Source organism: Siniperca chuatsi, linkage group LG13 (assembly GCF_020085105.1).
Source record: "Siniperca chuatsi isolate FFG_IHB_CAS linkage group LG13, ASM2008510v1, whole genome shotgun sequence".
Taxonomy (NCBI): domain Eukaryota; kingdom Metazoa; phylum Chordata; class Actinopteri; order Centrarchiformes; family Sinipercidae; genus Siniperca; species Siniperca chuatsi.
The window spans coordinates 4,103,630-4,124,829 of record NC_058054.1 but is presented as its reverse complement, the minus strand read 5'-3'; the positions used below and the strand labels follow the sequence as shown (position 1 = coordinate 4,124,829).

Genomic DNA, 21,200 nt, shown 5'->3' with positions numbered 1-21,200 from the left:
CATCATGAATTGTTTTTTCAGTGAAAATTAAAATTGTGATGCAAAAAATGATCATTCCCACTAATTATGAATCATTGCAATCGTAATTTCTGTCAAAATGATCACAATATGATTTAGCCCTAGTAAAGAGTGAAATGCAAGTAAAGTTTTGCACTTCAGAAGCTGCAACCAGCAACGCTCTGTTCACCTACAGACTCAAACACTGGAGTTTCCACAGGATGTCAATTTATTGTGAACTGAACCGTGAAGACATCCTGTCGCTGTCCAACGAGACTCAAAACTCAAAAGTTACATCGGGAAAAATAAGTAATTATTTCAGCTCTGATATGCATACACATTAGGGCTAGGGATGTCCTAAAGAACTAGGGATTCATCTGTATTGGGGGCAATATTGACCTTATTAAGCGGACTGGCTATTGGGGCTGTCACTTTTTTATTCCAAGGCACACAATTGGCACTATTGGTCAGGCTCTAATATACATGCCCAACTACTTACACGGCAACATGTAAAAGTGTCCTAACTACTGACTTTAAACTGAGCCATATTATCTTTTGCACTGAGAATTTTACAGTAGTAAAACCTGTTCATTATCCACAGGCTTAAAGTCCCACAGTGTCCAGCAGCTTCCGGAAACTCAATTAGTCTAATTTATTGAGACAATGAGAAGGAGAGAAATATCAGGGATGCACTGTATATGCAAAGATGACATATACAGTGGGATTTTCTTTTAGAAATTTAAATGTAAGCAATAACTTTAGATATGTATCACCAAAGTGTTAATAAAAGACAAAGAACTGCAGCAAAACTACAGTATGCTGTTCCTCATGCTGAAGATTAAATAATTAAATAATGGGAATTATTCTTTTATCTGTAAATGTGCCACAGCCACATACTGGCACTGTAAGGGCTTTGAGGTCAGAGCGTTTCTCTCCTCAGTCTATCCTCTGCTGCTCAGTGACCCAGAAATACCTCTGAAGAATCTTTACAGGCTGAGAAAGGAGACAAGGAGACGGCGTGAATATGTGAGCGAACAGGCAGGAATGTTCTCCGTGCTGATCGTCACCATGCCCTTTCTGGGGTGTGGTCCCTCAGCTGTTTGGAAAACAGGGACTGAAGATATTAATGACACTGACATTCAGACTCATCTACATGAGCACCGTAAATGGAGGAAACCTCATTCTTTTAAATGGTGCAAAAAATTAAATGTGAATCAGCTTTGCTGAAGCGGATAAACTGGCGTCCTGAACATCAGAAGAAAACATTCCCAAACTAATGATACATCAGTAAACATTAGAAATGGGAGAGAAAGCAGGTCTGATATTTTTGGGGCAAATATTTTACTCGGGACAATTCAGAAAGTTGTGCAATGAGGCTGGGTTACTATATTTTCAACGTTGGTTTATGACCAAATACCTGCAAAACTAATGACATTCCCATCAGCCTCAGCTGTACTTTGGTGCTAATTAGCAAATGTTAGCATGCTACCACACTAAACTAAGGCGGTGAACATGGTCAACATTATACCTGCTAAACATCAGCATGTTAGTATTGTCATTGTGAGCATGTTAGCATGCTGACATTAGCATTTAGCTCCCAGAGCCTCTCCTGTACAGTTCACATAATCAGCGTAATAATTTAATTTTTATTTTGTTTACTTCATGATGTCTAATTCTTTCTTTTCTTTACTTTTTATCTGTACTTCTTTTTACATTTCCATCACATTATTGTCTGTTGATTTGGTGAAATCTTGTGTTCATTTTGTGTGTTTCTTATTGTCATTTATTTTCTTTGAATTTTGCTAAATCATTTTGTGTTTTGTAGTTCAGCATTTTTTCCCTTAAGTTAGGGGGAGGACCATTGTATAAACCTCTCCTGTCACATCTGTTTTATTTCTATTATCTGGTTGTATACTGTTGTATATGTGTTCAAATAAAAAAACAACAACTTCAAGCTGGTGCAAAAGAGGTTTGTGAGCTTTTTTCACACAGACATAATGTTCTCACACAAAGTTATGTTTCCTGCTGCAAGAAGGTGCTGATAGCAGTAGTTTATAGTAAATGAGTTCCTCTTGTCATTACAAAGTAAAGAAAAATGGGTGTAGAGAGGCACCTTATACTGCACCAGAGTCTAAGTAAACCTAATAAAACAAGCAATGGTTTGAGGGCTTTTGTTGAAAAAGTAAATACATTTAACAGTTAGTAGTATGGTATGAATAAACATAGAAATCTCTGACTTTTTTAAATACTGTAAAAACCAGAAATAGCCCTATGAGTATATCTCACCAAGCTAAAATCAGGCTTTAAAGCCCTCATGGTCGCTCACAGCTCTTCATCTTCAGTTGGTGAGCAGTACAAAATACCAGTCAGCTGGAGTTATCACCCATCAACCCCTCACAAATAAATTACGGCAATTATGTGCTTTGAAGGAGCAAATATCATTCTTTTTGCACCTTTAAATCAGACTCTCTGTACCTGGAAACAACCATAAAAGGCAAATATGACTGTAAACATGAAAACCACAATGTCAGATTTGGAAATTAAAAAGCTCTTTACCTGGTCATCTACATCTATTACCTTCTTACTGGAAGTCCACCTGAACATTTACAGTAAGTGATGCTCTTCCAGGTGCCAATTTCTCTCTTTCTGGATCTCTCTATCACTCTCTCCACCTCACTCTGTGTCTCTCTCTCTCTCCAGGGAAGGAAGCCCTGGTTAAAGGTCTAGCAGAGCTCCAGATTCAGATCCTATTTATATATCCTACCTGTCTGCCTCTGCTAGCTAACAGCGCCTGATGTAGAGCAAACCAGTGGCGAGAGAAGAGAGGGATAAAGTTAATGAGTGTGTTTATGTGTGTGTGTGTATGTACCTTATTCAGCCACTCCACTCTCTCCACGTCTGGATAATGGACCTGGAAAAACAGATAGAAAGGCAAGCGTTAGAGTCATGATTTAAATTCATACCGAATTCCCATCAATGCCATAATGTAAAATCCCATGATTTTTTCAGACATGACCAGTTTGGTGTCTTTAGCTCTTCTGACATCAGTGTAGGGAGGTGTTTTTTATTTTAGTTTTACTCCAAGTGCACAAGCTAACTCGATCTAGGGCAGGACAGGTCACAGGTCAAATTTCTGTTCCTGTCGTTTTAATATTTTTTCCTTTTTTCATGTTATTTACTTCATCGGCCAATGGACTTGTGTGAATAAAGTTTTTTACAATTACTATAATCTCCAGTGTCAATTCAAACAGACAAGGAAAAAAGTCTATTTCATCCAGTTGCAGCTAATGCTCTAAATGACTTTCCTTTTCTAGAATACACTTCTAAAAAGCCAAAATGCCACAAATTCAAAGAGCAGTTAAGCAGATAAATATATATTTTACATGTTCAGCTGTCACTGAGGGTGATTTACAATGAAGGGAAAAGAAGCACAGATTATTGTATGGAGATGTGTAAGGAGGTAAAAAGTCAGAGCCATAGATGCAAGACAAAACATGATAAGAAATAGTAAATAATAAATTTCTCAGTTCATTGAATCACTACGTAGCATCCCTTTCTTTTATTGAGAAGACATACCAGTTGTCAGTTTATTTGGTGCACCAAGCTAAACCCAATGCACCAAAATGCTTTTAAAACAACACCTTCATGAAGGTTATAATGTCATTTTAGAGGCTGTACTTAATTGCATTACACTGAAGCATTTCTAATATTTTGTCCACCCAATTTATATCAATGAGGGTAGACTAACTATCTGTGTAACCCATTACAATTCAACTGCACAATAAAGGTGAACATTTTAGATACTAAAACTACATGAAAAAACAACAAATACACTAAACTGTGCATTTAATAATTCAACAAACTGCAGGTCCGTGATTACAAAGGAGTATGTATGCCAGGTTGTTCTTTGTAAAGTCTAATTACTACAGATAAACAGCATCCTCTTTGTTTTGACACAGTATCTTGTTCTTTTTCCCCTATCCATGCCAGTTCTCTGTGGCACCCAGCCTTACTGACAACACGGCAATATGGTTTCTGGTGCAGCCCACAAACATGCGCATGCACGCACACACACACACACACACGCACGCACGCACGCACGCACACACACACACACACACACTGTAAGACACTTGGCATCCCCGTGACAACAAACATTTGAGATTAACTACGACCTTCAAAACTTAATTCAGTTCAGTGGATCTTTTTAGGAAGAACTTTCTCCACAAGTATCATATTGGCTTTCTCACTTTTAAAATCACCTCATTGGCACCAGAGTTAGTTTTTTTCACCCAAAGACTGTAACTATCTTTTAACAAGACTAAGAGTCTACAGCCATGCTTGCGGCTACACTTAGGCACAGTGATGCTTTGTCCAAATACTAACACATCTTAGTTTAGCATGTTAGCATGCTAACATTTACTAATTAGCACTAAACTAAAACTACAGCTGAGGCAGATGGAAATGTCATTAGTTTTGCAGGTATTTGGTCAAAAAACACCTGATGGTGGAGCTACAGGAAACTCTAGGGGTTCACCAAAGTTATTACAATTCATCCTGAGGGGGAAATGCATGGAAATCACTCAGAACTACAAATGTCAACCAAATGTTATGGTGGCGCAAGAGGAAAAGTCCTTAGGATACATCCCCCGGGGACCACGAATGTCTGTACAAAATGTCATTCTAGTCAATCTAATAGTGGTTGAGATATTTCAGTCTGAAGCAAAGCGGTGGACCTACCGACTGACCGGCAGACTGACATTGCCATCCGTAGGGCCATTGGCGCTACCATGGCCAAAAAGCGACTAATGTGTGTTTGACTTTTACCCTACTGAGTGCAGTTATCACTTTCTGTCAAATGATGGAGATCTCACAGAGAAATTACTCAGCAGAGCGCTGACTACCTGAGAGGACTGAGTCTACGAAGCCACAGTGGGATGCAGTCTGACAGAATATCAGTGGAGCAGCATCAACACTGTTGTGGAGGAATGGGGGTCGACTGTGACAGACCTGTTACATAACTGACACACTGGGAGGATTCTGCAGAAACCATCAGGCCTGGGGCAGATACACATAAACCCTCAGTGAGTATTTATGTGAATATGGCCATGAACACAATGCATTTGAATAGAGACTAAGTTCGGTTGGACCAGGAAGGCTTTAGTCTCTAAATACATAAATAGTTTGTGTATGCGTGCTTCCTCATTTCTCTGTTTTGCATTCACTGGAAAATGAAGATGTCCACAGCAGATTCATGACATAGTATTACAAACTATTATCACAAATAAACTGTAATTTCCATTACAAAGTCTACATTATCACTAATAATGGTGTATTCAATTTATCAAAATTAGTCGCAAAAAGTGTGTGTGGAGTGTGTTGTATAAAAATCTATAAATGTATGGACTTTACTATTGTATTAAAAGTCCACTAAATTCATGTCTTCATTCACCATTGTCAAGTAAATGAGCATACTTGTATTGAATCAGTTCAGTTTTATAAATATGGTACTACTACTTTACAATACACTTTTTAGTTGTTTTTTTTTTTTTAAACAAAAAGTAAATCTATGTTTTTATTCAGATTTACTTCTGCCATGTGTAAACACAGGAGTAAAACAGGTCTTTATTTGTAACCAATCTTAGTTGTGACACACAAAAATGCTTATTTTTTATGTATAAACCAAACTCGTAAATTGTACATGTGAATATACCTAAAATTGATAGTTAAAAACTTACAGATTGGACCTTTAAAGAAATCTAAGTGTCAAATAACTCTTTAAATGTCAGTTTGAGAGTATTCGTATTTCATGTTGTTTGTAATGAACATACTGTGTAATACTGTATACTTCAAGAATTATCAAGTGTACTCTGCGTTTCAGCATTCTCAACAAACAACTAAAGCTCTTCTTCCACAAGTAAATTATAATAACAACAAACCGGTATTTTACACCACTACGCTTTAAGTCTGCTAACTATATAGTGTAGCTCTACACATAAGGGATAGTGTTGCTTTTATTCGAGGGATAAACACTCCAAGAAGTACAGACTCATAACAGCCTGCTGCATGTGTCTTCTGCACAAGAATGCAAGGCTACTCTGTCTCATACAAACATAGCACATGTGTGTAAAATTCCAATAACTATTTATATGACACGGACAACAAAGTCTTGTCACTGTGTGATGACCCTTTGATCTGTAAGTATCACATGGTAAAACTGTATATGTTCACTTCATGGTGTTGAGTTATTGCTGTGAATTTGTTTCTCAAACGGAGAATACAAAGATCTTTCTTCTTCTGTACTTCTACGGTGCTACCTATCGCTTATTTCATTGTTTTTTTCAGTTTTACCATGGACCCATGACCTACAATAAACTATGGAAGTATGTCACTGCCACTGTTACAAAAAAAAAGTTTCAAAAAGAGTTTCTGCTTACAATGAGAACATTTTCAGATGCACTGTATTGAACCTTTCACAAAGGTCATATAAGGCCATTAACTGCTCGGTATATCTCATTAACAGATGAAAATAATTTTTAGAACACTATGAGTTCACAGCCAACTGACAAGACATCATGTGATGACTAAAAAGATATTGTTTCAACGACATTAGTTAATATACAAGTAATGAAAAATGTTTTTCGTTTTAACCAGATATGTTGGTATCTGGTGTTAACAAGAACAAAAAGTTTCTTGTTATAACAGAATCATTTGGTATGCAGTAATAACAACAAAAATACATCACTATAACTAGAGCCCGAACGATAACTCGGCCAGGCTGGCATTTCCGCCAATATTAGCTTATAGCAGATATATCAGTATTGGTGTATACTTTGGCTGACAAGTAAAAACTAATTGCAGTACAGAAATGCCAAAGACATGTCAGAGGTAATTCAGAAACATTGTCATCATTACTATGTTTGTCACAGTTTGAGCACTGACAAGTTTATTTGTCAACTGTAAAATGTCCTGCTCAGTACACATCTTAGGGATTCTTAGCAAAAATGTTTGTTGAAGATATTATATAATAAAAATAAATAAATAAAAAAGAATATTGGCTGATATATGGTTATAATGTTTTTTTTAAAACTGTCAAATACTGATATTGGTATCGGGCTCAAAAATCTAGTATCGTAAAAGCTCTAATTATAACATGACAATATCTTGTTATAATGTCAAAAGGATTTTGTTACAACACACAAATTGTATCGTTACCATGAGAGACTGAGCAAATTTTCGTTTTTTTGTCACGGTGTGCTGCTTTAGTTAACCAATATTTCTTTAAGTGTGCTTCTCATGTTTGTCTAAAAGTTTCAACATTATTGTCCGGAAGGAAATGTAGTTTTCTCCAAGGAACAACAACATATAAAAACAACATCAAAGTGAGTGGCAGCATTAAATATAAAGTACAAACATCTGGTGTCTGAGTCTTATTTTACTACTGTTGTTTGAATACAGCGAGATACAATTTCTTTATCATACACATACAAATCAGACTTCCAAGAACACTGCCACCCGCCTCAAAGTAGTCAAAGTCAGTTCTACCAGCTGCCGGGCCCCGAAATCAGGAAACGTTCACTACACATCACCATCTCTGTCATGATGCACCCACGGATCTCATATACGATGCACCATGAATAGCAACAAAGCAAAGGGATGAAGTTACATCAATTATTATCACTATATTGTATCCAACTTAAGTCTAGAGGACAGAGAAGTAGGAATGTAGCCAAACATATAAATGGAAAACAAATCGTTGGCCTTCTATGTTTACACTGAACACTGCAAGTTTATTCAAGGTTGAACTTAAGGCGAAGCTGTGCCAGATGTGGCTGTGATGTGTCTCTGCTCTGTCCTTTAGTAGGTACCTGCACTAATCACAGCAGTCAGCTACACTGGCTGAATGTGTTGCAACTTGATGGATCTCAAAATAAAGCAAAGGAGTTGGAACCATGAAGTAAAAGGAGGAAAGAATGACTCATCTGTGCAATAAAACAGGCAGTGGCAGTAGCACACTTTTCTCCCCTTGTAGGGTAAACAACAGAGACAGAGAAAGCAAGACTGAAACAGTATATGGATACTAAAGTAAAAGGAAACTCTCAGATCATTCACTCATTCACATGAAGTAAACAGGAAATAACACTAACAAATCAGCCAACATGACTTCAGAGACAGAACTGAGGATAAAACTCAAAATATATGGGCAGAAGAGGAAACAAAGTTGATAAGAGGGAGATTAACAAAACAGTGGTTAAAAAAGGAATTTATGTATTTTGTATACCTTATTCCACGATGTGCATGAAATGCTCAGAGTGACAAAACAAGGAAACTTATTCATTTCCTCAAAAAAAACTGGGAACATTTCTCTCTCTTTAGAGCAACAATGGCACAGCATTTTTCAGAGTGAAAAAGGTTTTTTACTAGTCATTCATTCCTTCCATGTGCTCTTAGCAGAAAACCTGAAAGCTTTAGCTCTGTTTGCACCAGAAGAACTGCTCCCTCTCTCAACAGATTTCCTTCCAAATCCAACCCAATGGCTCAAAATGCAAAACCGCAGTGTGGAGGCCTCTAGATACTGATAATCTTCTCAGTCATGGACTCATGAGATGTCTCAAAATGTCTTTGGTACTAACTTATTCAAGGCAATATGTTACACCTAATATCTTAAATTTTCACTTGTATTCTATGGAGTAAAACTTACAGATGCTGTGATAGATTTTGGCATTTTTGCTTGAAAAATGGCTTAAACAATTAAGATAGTTAACGATTCATTTTGTGACGATTGACTAATTAACTAATGGTTGCAGGTCTAAATCACTTTTCAAATGTTTGTAGTATTAAGGAAGGCGTTCATATTTTGGAGAAGTGAGTCGAAGGCCATTTTCAGACCAAGAATGGCACTGTGTCAAAAAATGCAGCCTCCTCATTTAGTTCAATGAGATCACTGCACTCCCAATGATAAAAATACACAACAAAGCAAAAAAGAAAAAGCAGGGTCATCTGGTATGGCTCAGCTTTTGCAGAGCATCATCAAACAGAAATGCAGTGCGTTGCCAAATACTTGCAAGCGTATATACCAGGTATATACTTTGTTTGAATGGTGCATTCCCACTGTTTCTCACACAATCATCACGATTAGTGCCATGATAACTTTCCAGACTTAAAATCCTGTGTGATAGTATTATAAAGTGCTGGGCAGTGTCTGTGCAGTGCATCTAATAAGCCTACAAACTTATGGATGTATTACGCAAACTCATCTGCCCACACCAGCAAAGACACTTGCATTTCTTTATATACAGTGCTGTTTCCATCTCAATGCCTCCTAACCTCAAAAACAGCAAGTACAACATGGCTTCTGTAGGGCCTCCTATGCAGTATGAGAGGTTGGGAAATATCTGTGAAATTGTTTTGGAACAGGAACCATTAGAGTTACGTGGGGGCAGTCATTTCGGGAGCCCCTGGTTCTGGAAGTAAAAGTCCCATTCATTTTTCCCCTAGACAATGTCACGTGAAAAAGTCAAAGGTACAAGCTTGTGTACATAAAAACTTCGATCACCTGACTTAAAATTCTGTTACATGTACCGCTAACGGTGGGTGGAAGGTTAAGATGACGGTATTGAAAAAACTGAAAACACAATCTGCAGCTTAAATAAATTCATTTTTAATTGCGGTTTCAATTGTGGGTGAATTCCACAACTACAGCGGTGTGTTCTGTTCTCAACTGTAACGACGAGGCGTTCTGAATTAGCTACAGCTCTAATCTCTATAAACAGATATCTGCATATGAATGCAGAATCTGTAGGCAAGGGACAAGATCTTGGTATTAGAAGCGTTCTGGTTTCCGTTTGTACGGGCTTTGGTTGCATGCCTGTAAACAGTCCGTGTGGAGAGCAAAAGAGGCTTTGGCAGAAATGCAATCTCGGAACCCATCGGCTATCATCTGACGACGATTTAGCTTTTTATCAATTTCAGAACTCTTTTTAACAAATGATCTGCATTCAAATCATCGTCAGACAATAGTCGATGGGTTCCGAGATAGCTAATCGGACTGTAGACAATGACCAGCGCACGGAAGAGCAAGTCTTGGCCCGGATACACCGGAAGCCCCAAAACATTGGCCGTTGCCCCCAGAGGCTAAATCGTCGTAAGAAGATAGCTGATTGTTTCCGAGGATTGCTACAGCTCTGACCTATCCGCAATGCCAAAATGACAGACAAATCATGATTCCTCCAAAGCAAAGTTGAAATAATTACAACTGGTGGCCGTAACATAAACCTACAGGATTGTTACATTATCCCGTGTTTCCGTTAAATAACATTAAGGATTTCGAACAAATTGAAATGAGAACACAGAATGGGGAAAAGCACTTCTGGGACCGGCAGCCCCTCCCACTTGGCAACTCTACTGGTGATCAGTATAGGATCGGAGCATCCCTTTTAGTTTTGCATGTGTGTGTGTTTCTCTGTGTCAAAGCGAGTCAAGTGAGTGAGACTCACAGTCGAACTATGTAACAGCTGTTTGGAAATCCTAACCTCCCTTTCCAGCCACACCCTCAATACAATGCATGTGTTTGTGAGAGTGAGAGAGAGAAAGAGAGAGGTGTGGAGAGGATGAATAATTCAGTCGAGTACTGCTGGAATTTATTCATTTTAACTGCAACTGACAAATTAAAAGAAAACTGCATTTCCTGTCATCATTCTAAATGTATGTCAGGTCACTGCCTGCTGACTAAAAATCAACCTCAGTTTCCGATGGGCGGGCAGTGACCCTCCTCTACAAGGTGACAAGAAAAACAAGGAAACCTGCTCAATCAGCTTCTCCTCGAACTGCCGAAGGCGTTGAAAGGTGCAGAAACAGGAAACCTATATGACGGGGCTTATACTGTATATGTTATTGATAGCCTAATTTGGGTTGAAGTTGATGCACAATATTTTCTTTTAGGCTAAATAGTTTAAAAAATATATATGTTGTCATCTGCAGGGCTGCATATTAAAGCAATAAATTACACATAAAAACCCACAAAACTGTCTCTTAAAATATTTCTAATTTCATTGGGCTCCAGAACAAAGTACTGTTGTGCTATGCAGACTTCCTAAGTATCTGTAGCCAAATTTAAGATGCTTCAAGACGATCTAAATCAAGACCCTCAAGCTACAGGTCTGTTTAGAGTAATCATTTCATTTTCTAGGAAGGCTATATTTCATATTTAACATTTAGCAAGCTGCACTAAACTGTGTTAACATTACAGTTTTAAGTACGACTAAATGCGCACATGCTGTCTGTAATGATTTGGGCAGTGATAGCGATGGCCTTTTTATCCTTGGGGTGGGGGGTACAGTTTAAAAAAGGCAACACTTTCTACTAGGTTTAACAGCTGTGGATGTAAACACCCTCAAATAAAAGACCAAAGTCATCACTTTAAGCTAATAGTCACCGTCTGTTTTCAAATCCAACACGCTGGAGAACAGAGTCCAAACACTTACAGACTGCAGGTTCAAGCAGGACAGAGCAGCACAAGGCCTTTCTGTTCCTCCACATTGTTTCTATTCTCTGCTGTGGAGCAGAGCCCTGCCCTTTGGCACATCAGAAGAACAGGGAAGCCCCACCCATGCCATGTCATACGAGCACACAGAGATGAAGAGACGCAGAGAGAAACAGTTACACAGCGGTCGTAGTAACTTTCCATGTCGGTCTTTTGAAGATCAGCTGAATAAGTCAAACTGTTTTAAATCACGTTGTTTTAACATTAAACTGTCAAGGGGAAGGGTTTAGCTGAGTTTGCCTGTACTTTTCCAGCACCACCCAGCTTTGTTTTCATAGTTACACACATCCACACCTACAGTAGGAACTGCCCAGTACAGCCATACTCCTCTGACTCAAACACTACCATAATTCATCTGAAGGATTCCAAACATCTAAATAAGCCAGATTTGATACTGCTCTATTTTGTAGTTTAGTGAAAAGTTAAAAAGATTTTAAAAAAATCTAAACTGAAAAGTGACTAACTTTCTCTGAGCTTTCCATCTCATCTCACGGGCTCCAACAACCAATGGAACTGGTTCTGGTGTTGAAAGCTCAGAAAAAGCTAATAAAACAAAATTGAGATAACAAGTGCTGATACTATTCTTCAATTAATCAATTAGTGGATCAACTAACTATCCTAATAATATAAATATAAAGTAAATTATCAAGTAAAAATACCAAACATTCCATGGGCACATGGACTCTGGTAACTGCTGATAGGCACTTGTCATTTCTTAAATTTGTACATCAAACCATTAGTTGATTTATCTTAAAAATAACTGATGGATTGATTAAATGGTGTCAATAATGATATAAATGGGGCAGCTCTAAATTACCTGGGCCATACCTGGGGGAGGACATGGATTAGTATTACAGTACTGGCTTTCATTTGTCTGTTTTGGTTTCCCCTGGTTCACCTTTGCTCCACTTCTTCTGATTAAGTTAAATGTGGTCAAGCAATCGGATTCAATCCAAAGCTAATTAAACAACTGTAAAATCAACTGTTAACACTCTCAAGTCAAACTGCTTGCAGCTAGCCTGAATCTATTGATATACAAACATATTAAACAAGAGTCGGGGAGTCCTAACAGCCTAGTGGTTTAAGACCCATAGTGGGGACCTTTCTGTCCCCTCACTGACTCACGCTTCCCATGTTTATTGTCTGCATCTTCACTGTAAATCTATTAAAAGGCAAAATGCTAAAATAAAAAAGAAAGCATAAAAAAGAGAATCCATGTCTTAAGCCTGGAAAAATCCTCTAAACCCTAAAACAAATGTCTAGTAATACTGCACACTGGCCACACCAGTCCTTGTTGCTACTGTCTGTGACAGAGGTAGGAAGGCACGATTCCTATTTAAATGATATCCAGTCAAAACACTCTGACATTCAGTATCAGCATACTATACAAATTTCTGACTCTGATGCTCTGTATTGTGTTTAGCTCCACAGGAATGTGATTTTACACTATAAACCTGTGGCCTGCATCCTGCAGCCTGTGGAAAACTTCCACCCCATTAGTTTACTGTCCTCATTCCTTCTCAATTATGCTGTTGTTGTTGCAGACATTTCATCACACCCCCGCCCCACTGACCCCACATTCATCATGCTCTGGCAGCCAGCAGTCACCTGGGATGACCTTTGTTGCCCTTAGCCTAAATCTTTTTTTTTTGTAGTTGAATAACTTAATTTATAAATCAATTTAACCATAAGGAGTGCAAAGTTCAGACAATCCAAATATACAAAAATGATTAAACACACTGAAATTACTTGTGTTTGAGCATGCAAACATTTTTTACTTTTACGCTGTTTGAGGTCAACTATTCATTAGTATGTGATAAATAAAATGCATTTCTAATATTATTTTAATTCCGGCCAAACTGATGCCAAAGAGGCTTATAGAGATAACAAATGTATAAAAGGTGATTAAACGTTGACCACTGGCTGGTGGCTGCAGCTAATTACAATTTCTCTATTTTGGAATGACACTGTTCAGAAAAAAATCTTTTATATTTTATGTCATGCATTGTTAATAACTTAAAGAGCTTTAAAGGTTGCACACAGGATTCTTACTCTGCTCATCTTTGCTCTGCTCGTCACAAACTTTATGATTTTCCAGCTTATAAGGATCAAAGGATTAGCAATCGAGTAATCATGGATGGACACACTGAGTTACAGACTGCATGAAAACAGAGACTGAAAAGCACACGTAACTTTGATAGCAATGTTCCATAAGACCAACAACTTGTGGTGCTTCATAACATAAATGGCGGTAAGTAATAAAATTAGAATGAACATGACAAAAATTTATTAAAAACCAAAGGACAGGAAATGTAAAAGCCTTTTTCATGCAGTGTTGTGACTTCAAGTTCTGAAGCCACTCCCCTGTTTATTCTACTTTCATTTGGACTCCATGTAATTAAATCCAGTTTTTTCATGACTGAAATTTTATGTCCAAGGAGGTCCTGTTATCAGACCAAAAGTTATTTACATCATACAGTAGCCCGATCCAATGATGCCTTATTTGATAATACATACTTGTTTAATTGGCAAATTAATTAGGGATAAGCCACGACAATTGTATGACCTATAAACATTAAACATTTTTGGATAAACGGAGTTAAAAAACGGTGTTAACGTGTGTCTGAGACACTTCTTTGGTAGTAAATACAAGTTACTTGCTGTCATGGTTATCAGTGTGTGCAATGATTTTCACGTCCCATGGATGAGACAGCTCCTGGTTAAACTCTGCTATACAACTTTACATACTTCTGAACATCAGTGAGACAACAACAACTTTATCTTTTCCTGACAAAAAGCCTTTATACTTTATTATTTTTGTGTCCGACAGCAGTGAGGGAGTCGTGCAGTGTCAGTTTGTCTTCACTAAGATAAAACTACCATTACCTCAGGCATTCTTGGCCTGTGAACTATGAGCTGCTGCCCACACTGCCTAGGCGGGCATATTTTCTGAGAGAGCGAGCCAAGACCGATGACCACAGTTGGTTTACTGCTCGCCAATGTATTGCAGATGTGGTTCATTTTGTTGATTTTACATACAGAGAGTGTATGTTGGTTTTATACAGTATATGGCGTTTTATCCATTGTGTCTGCTACTGCGCAACTAAAGTGAAAATTAAATTACGCCAATGTTTATCAGGACAATGAAATTCACTGAAACCACCAGATAAAAATCCACTTGTTGCGTCCTGATTTAGCAAAGCAAAATTTGAAATTTGCACCGCAAAAAGCAAATTAAAATAAAATTAGATTTATTTATTTTGAAATCCCTCAACGTACTTGTTTTTTTTTTGCAAATTCCTCATGTTACACCACTCTATTGAAAATACCTCTTGGACTGGGTGCTAAAGTTTGAATAATCTCTGTGCATTTCAGTTAACGGGTCGTTTGTTTGGGCAGATTACCAAAGCATCAACATCATTCACAATTGAGAATGACTTCCGGATGGGAGCCGAAACGTCTTGATTCTGAAAACAGTGTCCAGATGACTACGACTGAAACCTTTTCTACGATAAAGCATCAACAGCCACTTTGGCAGGTCATTAACCATCATTTAGAGATTTTGGTATTTACCTGCCTCTGAAAGGAAAAGGATTTTACTCTGACTGTCAGATTTTTCTTAGAAAACTTTAAGGCGGAGAAGTAAGCAAACGCTGTCGTATCAAATAATGACATTTGTCCCTAGGTCACAGTGCTTACTATGTCTCAAGTAGGGATGAAACAATTAGTTGTTTAATTAATCAATCAACAAAAAAGCGATTTTTTTAAAAAGATGTAAAGATTCACTATCTATAACACGGTTTGTTTTCAGCTTTTTAAATGTGAGAATTGGGATTGGATATTGGACTCTTGGTCGGACAAAACAAGTAATTTGAAGACTTGCGCACTGGGAAGCTGCATAGGGGATTTTTAATTCTAATTTTTAATTTAACTATTGTACCAGCCAGTAACATTCATACAATAGGGCTCCTAATGATGGTTATTTAGTTGATTTAGTTAAGAACTGTATCATGATGACTCTGGGACTTTCCATGAGCTTGTAATCATTTAGTTTTGAGGTTAGTGTGACAGAGGTGAAATAGATAATATATCTTCTATGAAGAATGGGGACAGACTGACAGTCTCTGAGTGTCTTTCAGGGGTCAAAGTTCACTGCTGAGTGTTTGGCTCATTATCAGAAGGATGCTGTAATCCTTTGACATCCTTTCACTGGTTTCTCAGTTTCCCTTTAATCAGGAAAATGAGCTGTCAATCAGCATTGTGCGGTTTACAAATCCAAACGTCATTAGCCCCGTTGTTGTGGGTTAAAACATCTGGAACACAGACTTGATGAAACATGCAACATAAAGACAAAAGATAAGCTTGCTGACTCACAACATAACAAATGTGACAGCTGCTCTACACCACTGTGTCTCTGCTTATAGCAAAGCTTTTTGCTTTTTGCACTGGGCCTGGGCTTGTTGCTGAGCACTGTGTAATGGCTGTGATGATAGGACGCTCTGTGACGGGAGGGGGCTGTGTTTGGGTCTGGCTGGCATGCTGCCATCCTCTCAGCTTCTCAGTTTTCTGGCATCATCATTGATAATAGAAAATATTATTGCAGCCTCTCTATTACAGAGGTATTGAGTCTCTGTGTAAATAATTAAAAAGATAAATAATTAAATAAAAGATCTTGATCGTTCAGAAACATATTGTTAAGTCTCACTTCCATAGTGAAGCCATTGATCAAGTGTCAGTTGTTTGTAGCTGTGAATAATAACTTTCAGCTATTAATCTTTAGAATAATGTCGAAATAATTGATATGGCCTAAACTAAACTCAGCCATCACAAGTCAATAACTCTAATTATGGGAAAAGCTAACAAAGTTTGAAATGCTCCTCTTCACTCAGCAGGAGCATACTGTACTTAGCAAATATTTCTTTAGACGTAAACCTGTTTTTACGTTACATAGAGTGGTAATAACAAAGTCCATACTGAACTACATTACATTCAGATGTGTTTCTAATATTCTGCCCCCCTCATGTATGAAAAAACGAGGACAAAAATGTCCTCAATAATAAATATATAATTGAATTTACACATTTCTGACAATGTCAACAAAAACAAAAAACATTATAAACTTCGTAATGGAGTTGTTGTATTGAATTGCAATAGATTGTACAGGTTTACCTACTACAGTGGCCACTGAGGGTAAGTCCATATGTGCAAGGATGAAAGAGTTATTTGCTGTTTTAAAGAAATCTGCCTTTTCCTCATTAATATGCAAATGTATGCAGCAAGGTGCTCCAAAATCTAATCAGGCCATTGATTCTCTAAGGTTAAAGTAAAGTTTCTGTCACGCAAGGACAGATCTGACAGGCAACCAATCAAAACAAAAACAATAAGTCCTGTCAGGACACAAAGCAAGATGTTATCAGCTGGCATTCACTGGAAAAGAAACAATTAGAGACTTGTAAATAGGGCTGAACGATATGCAAAGAAATTCTATTGACAGATATTTTGATTGGGCAATGAGTCACGATTTTAGTGGGAATGGAAAAAAGTATATATATAAAAAAATATATAAAATGATGATGTGATTTTTGTTGGGGTCTTTACCAAACAAGCATGTTCCCTTACGTCTGGAGAATATGATTCGAAGGCCGGGACATCTCTGTAGCACCACAATAGTTCATTTATAAAATGTTTTTGTGACACATTTTACCTTTCTGAAAAAAATTGTAATAATAATATAATATTTTGATTAATTGTTCAGCCCTACTTGTCAAGTCAATTTCATTTTACCGCCACAAATCACACATTTTGAGATTTGTGTAGAATTGTGTCTTTAAACCATAAGTATCCCTCCAGATATTACGTGCTTGTGGATTTCATGAAGCTTGGAAATAATAAATGGAACTATGCATTACTGAACCAAAGCTTTCCATCCATTGCTTCCGAATCTCTGCCAATACAGGCCAAAGGAACTCATTTGCAGAATTAGCTCGGACAAGCAAACGTTACTGTTTGCTCGCAACCAATGGTAATCTCCATCCCTTGCATGCTGGCAACTAGTAGTTTTGGCTGGATGAGTTTGCCACATGTCAAGACCAGATAATGAGTAGATAGAGAGAGAATGTATGTAATGTATGAATACAGACAGTGCCAGCCTCGAGAGCCCCGCAGGCTCAAAGGTCACGAGTAAAATATTAATTGAGGACTACAACTCCTTCGGGTGGTTAACAGGACTGAAATGATCAAAAAGAGTCCTGGAACTGATGGGGAGCTTGTGTGCCTTTAACTAAAGTGCAGAATGTGTGACCTTTCCGATGGCTATTTGTGAGACCCTCATTAACAAGCAACAAAGTTTGTTTTGTCCTGGATGAAAGTGTCAGACTATCAAGTGTCAGAGATGATGAATCTCTGTCTATCCCTGGTTACCCCGATTGTCACCATATTGCTCCTCCTATGTGAAACACCACTGAACCATCTGAGAAATATCTTAAATACTGTGAAACTCCTGGGGCAATTTATGGCCATTTTAGAGTATCTAACTGCCAAAACCTATTAATTTTCTCTATTTGCTGCCAGCTACACTGCCCAAAAACAGCTTTTTCCACCAATAAAATACTACAGTATCCTGTCTTATGAGAAGTTGCGTGTTAGTCATAGTTTATAAATGCTGTATATTATAAAGTGTAGCTTCCAGTGCAATTTCAACACCTCACACACACACACAAGAGTGTGGAAAGGTTAACCACTAACCCAAACAAGGAAATGACAGGGTACTGGTGTGATCCTTTGATTTGAGTGGATGCGGAAACAAATTCAAAAGGGTGTGAGCTGGGATGTTCTGTCTGTGGTGTTTTTTCTTAAAGTACCATAGTGCTAAACCCCGGTTTCCCCCGAGAGGAAAATAAAAGTTTATCTATTTTGAGTGAAGAAACTGAGGGGAATCAGTGGGAAGACAAACTACAGTTACATTTTTGGCCATGGCAGGGAATTAAGTTATCTCTATCAGCCAGTTTGGCAGGCAGTCAATGTTGACATCTGATACTGGCTGGCTGGAAGAACAGAGTCAAAATACAAAGCAGTAATGACAACATAGCGAGAATACCAGGAATGTAATAATGCTGGAGGACTTACCCATGGTGGCAGCTCAGCAGTAGGCACACTTTGCCTCACGGCTTTCTCCTCATGATCCAGGAATGCTAAGGCACGGTTTATCCTGTAGTCCTTAGTGCCATGGTTTTTCCTCCAATAGAACAACATGGCGAGTCCAATCAGAACCCAGCTAAAGCTGAACTCAAAGTATCCCAAGACGTAGATTGGGAAGATGATGGCGAAAGTCTTGCCAAATTTAATCCACATTTGGGTGATATCCGTCAGAGACGACTGTGGCTCTTCATCCAGCTCTTCTGGGGACACAGGTGGGCCTATGGTGGAGCTCACCTGGCTGCTGGGCGCTGCAGCGGGTCCGTTCGCACTGACACCTGGTGCCGCCGAATCCTCCATCCTGTTACTCATTTCCTCACTGGAAAGACATTTTTGACGGACATTTACAGCAAATGTTAGTGTCTTGTCACAAGCAGCCGCTTACAAAGTTGCAATTGTTTCATCACTGCAAAGCAGAGGCCTCATGCTGCAAGATTTTTATCTCTACAGGTCAAAGTTCAAACAATTATACCACAGACATGCTGTAGTTACACCCCAGGGAATAAAACAACATCAAGCATGACAAAGAATTAACAGACTAACTATTGAGCCTCATAGATGTACCATTGAGATTCTGTCTATTACTTGTTTTGTTTTTTATCAGTGCTAACACTGAGTGACAGCACACTGGCTGGGAAAATGTATCAACAATATTTCCCTTCCTGTGGACCAAAGACCCCCCCAAAGCTACCAGGCTTATAGAAATATTCTGAAAAACAAAAACGTTATAACAATATAATCTGCAAGATTATATAATAATTTGCAAGGAAGCAAGCCGAGTATGCATCTGAAAATCTTAAAATTTGAATTGATCTAAAATGTTTGTATATCAAAAAAGGATACTACGGATAACTGTGTAGTAATATGTGTACTCCACAGGCTCCATGTTACAGTAATCTCCCTTCATCAAGCAGGCTGTAAAAACTTGGTAACTTATTAAATTCACTTAACCCCCAAAAACGATCCACATTAGACCAAAGATTACTTTATTAGTATACTACAGGAAAATACTATTTGTTTAGTCTATACAATGTTTTCACAGCCTATCTATACACGCTGCTGGCTCAACTGCCATGCCAGTGCCTGCCTTCTTGTACGATGACGAGTCATACGAAACTCCTATACAAAAATGCTATTTTTTGATACCTTTATTCCTGGGGAAACTGGCAACAGTACGAACTTGAAAAATCGGAACTTACTATATATTGCGAAGCATTTAGAAGTACTCTTCAATTCGGCATAAATCCAATACACCTGTACACAATGTTTTAATAGTATTTCAACTTTTAAAAAGTGCCTCAACCGTTTCCCCTGCAATCTTCTGCCACCAAAACACACCGCCCAGGATAGCAACGACAAGTGTGGAGTATACGAGTTATGAGAGTATACGTTCTACTGAAATATGTGTTGTTTGGTTGTGTGTGTGCCGAATTGAAGAGCACCGACTACTAAATCCAAAATTTACTTCAGTCATTGGTTACGGTGTGTACAATTTTACCGCTAAGCACAGCAACACTTAACTTCCAGATATTTTGAATAGAGTCTGTCGTGACGTTCTCTCCACAAAGTGACACGTATCGGGGCTAGGACTTCACCACCAGCACTGCGTAAACCAAACACCAGCGGAAAAAAAATACAACTTCTTCTTCTGCGCTGACCGCTGAGCAAGCAACACACACTCACCGGTATCCGCCTGCGACATTCGTTATTCCTTCAAAACGAAACAAAAATTCACTCTACAAGCCCAGTCCACTGCATGACGACCAGGTAAAGTCTACCCTCTTTCCCCTTCGCTGCATCCTACTGTGAGGGCGACCAGTCAGCCTCAGCCAGCCTGCAGGAAACTGTCATCGCGGGAAGGAGGTCAGCCTCCGTCTGGGAGGGAGCTTCAAAACACAACCACAGCGGCGGACCCGGGCGCCATCTTGCGGCGGGAAAAAAAAAACGGTTACGGAGTTTCTAGTCTAAAGTTTCTCTTCCACTGTCAAGGTTTCACAAATATGAAAATGGGTTTTAAACAGTCTTTAGAGTTTTAATGGCAATCGAGTCCAGGTTTGACACGTCTAAATATATATATTTATATATATGTATTTTTTTTATTTACATCGTATGTGGTCTGGAGGGAGAAAAACTGTGAAATCGCCCTCTTTCTGTTTTTACCTTTTACACATATAGTTATAGATAGGCTAATAAAGGTTTCACAAGCCTAAAACTGGTTTTAAACAGTAACAGTTATTTGAAGTGTTAATCAATAGGCTCCCAGGTCTACAGTAGCCTAGTTTTTTTTATCTAGACCTGGTCCAATGTGTTCTAGGTGGAGAAAAAAATATATGCTTTATTTTCACAATAAAGCTCTCACAAATGTGAGATTAGGTTTTAAACTGCATTTAGGGTTTTACTAGGATGTCTAGTTATTCAGTTAATTCTTTCATTATATTTCCTGTAGCCTACATTTGATTTCTCTACT

The 21,200-nt window shown here is 38.2% G+C and overlaps 1 protein-coding gene across 1 annotated transcript in view; it reads right to left on the bottom strand.

The window, feature by feature from the left end:
- Positions 1–20,568, bottom strand: part of LOC122886633 (extended synaptotagmin-2-A-like) — a 62,915-nt gene extending 42,347 nt beyond the window's left edge. Inside the window, 3 exon segments of the mRNA XM_044219056.1 lie at positions 2,867–2,908; positions 18,665–19,052; positions 20,417–20,568. Of these exon segments, the coding sequence (XP_044074991.1) occupies positions 2,867–2,908; positions 18,665–19,045 (423 nt within the window). The 5' untranslated portion in view covers positions 19,046–19,052; positions 20,417–20,568.
- Between the last annotated feature and the right edge of the window lie 632 nt (positions 20,569–21,200).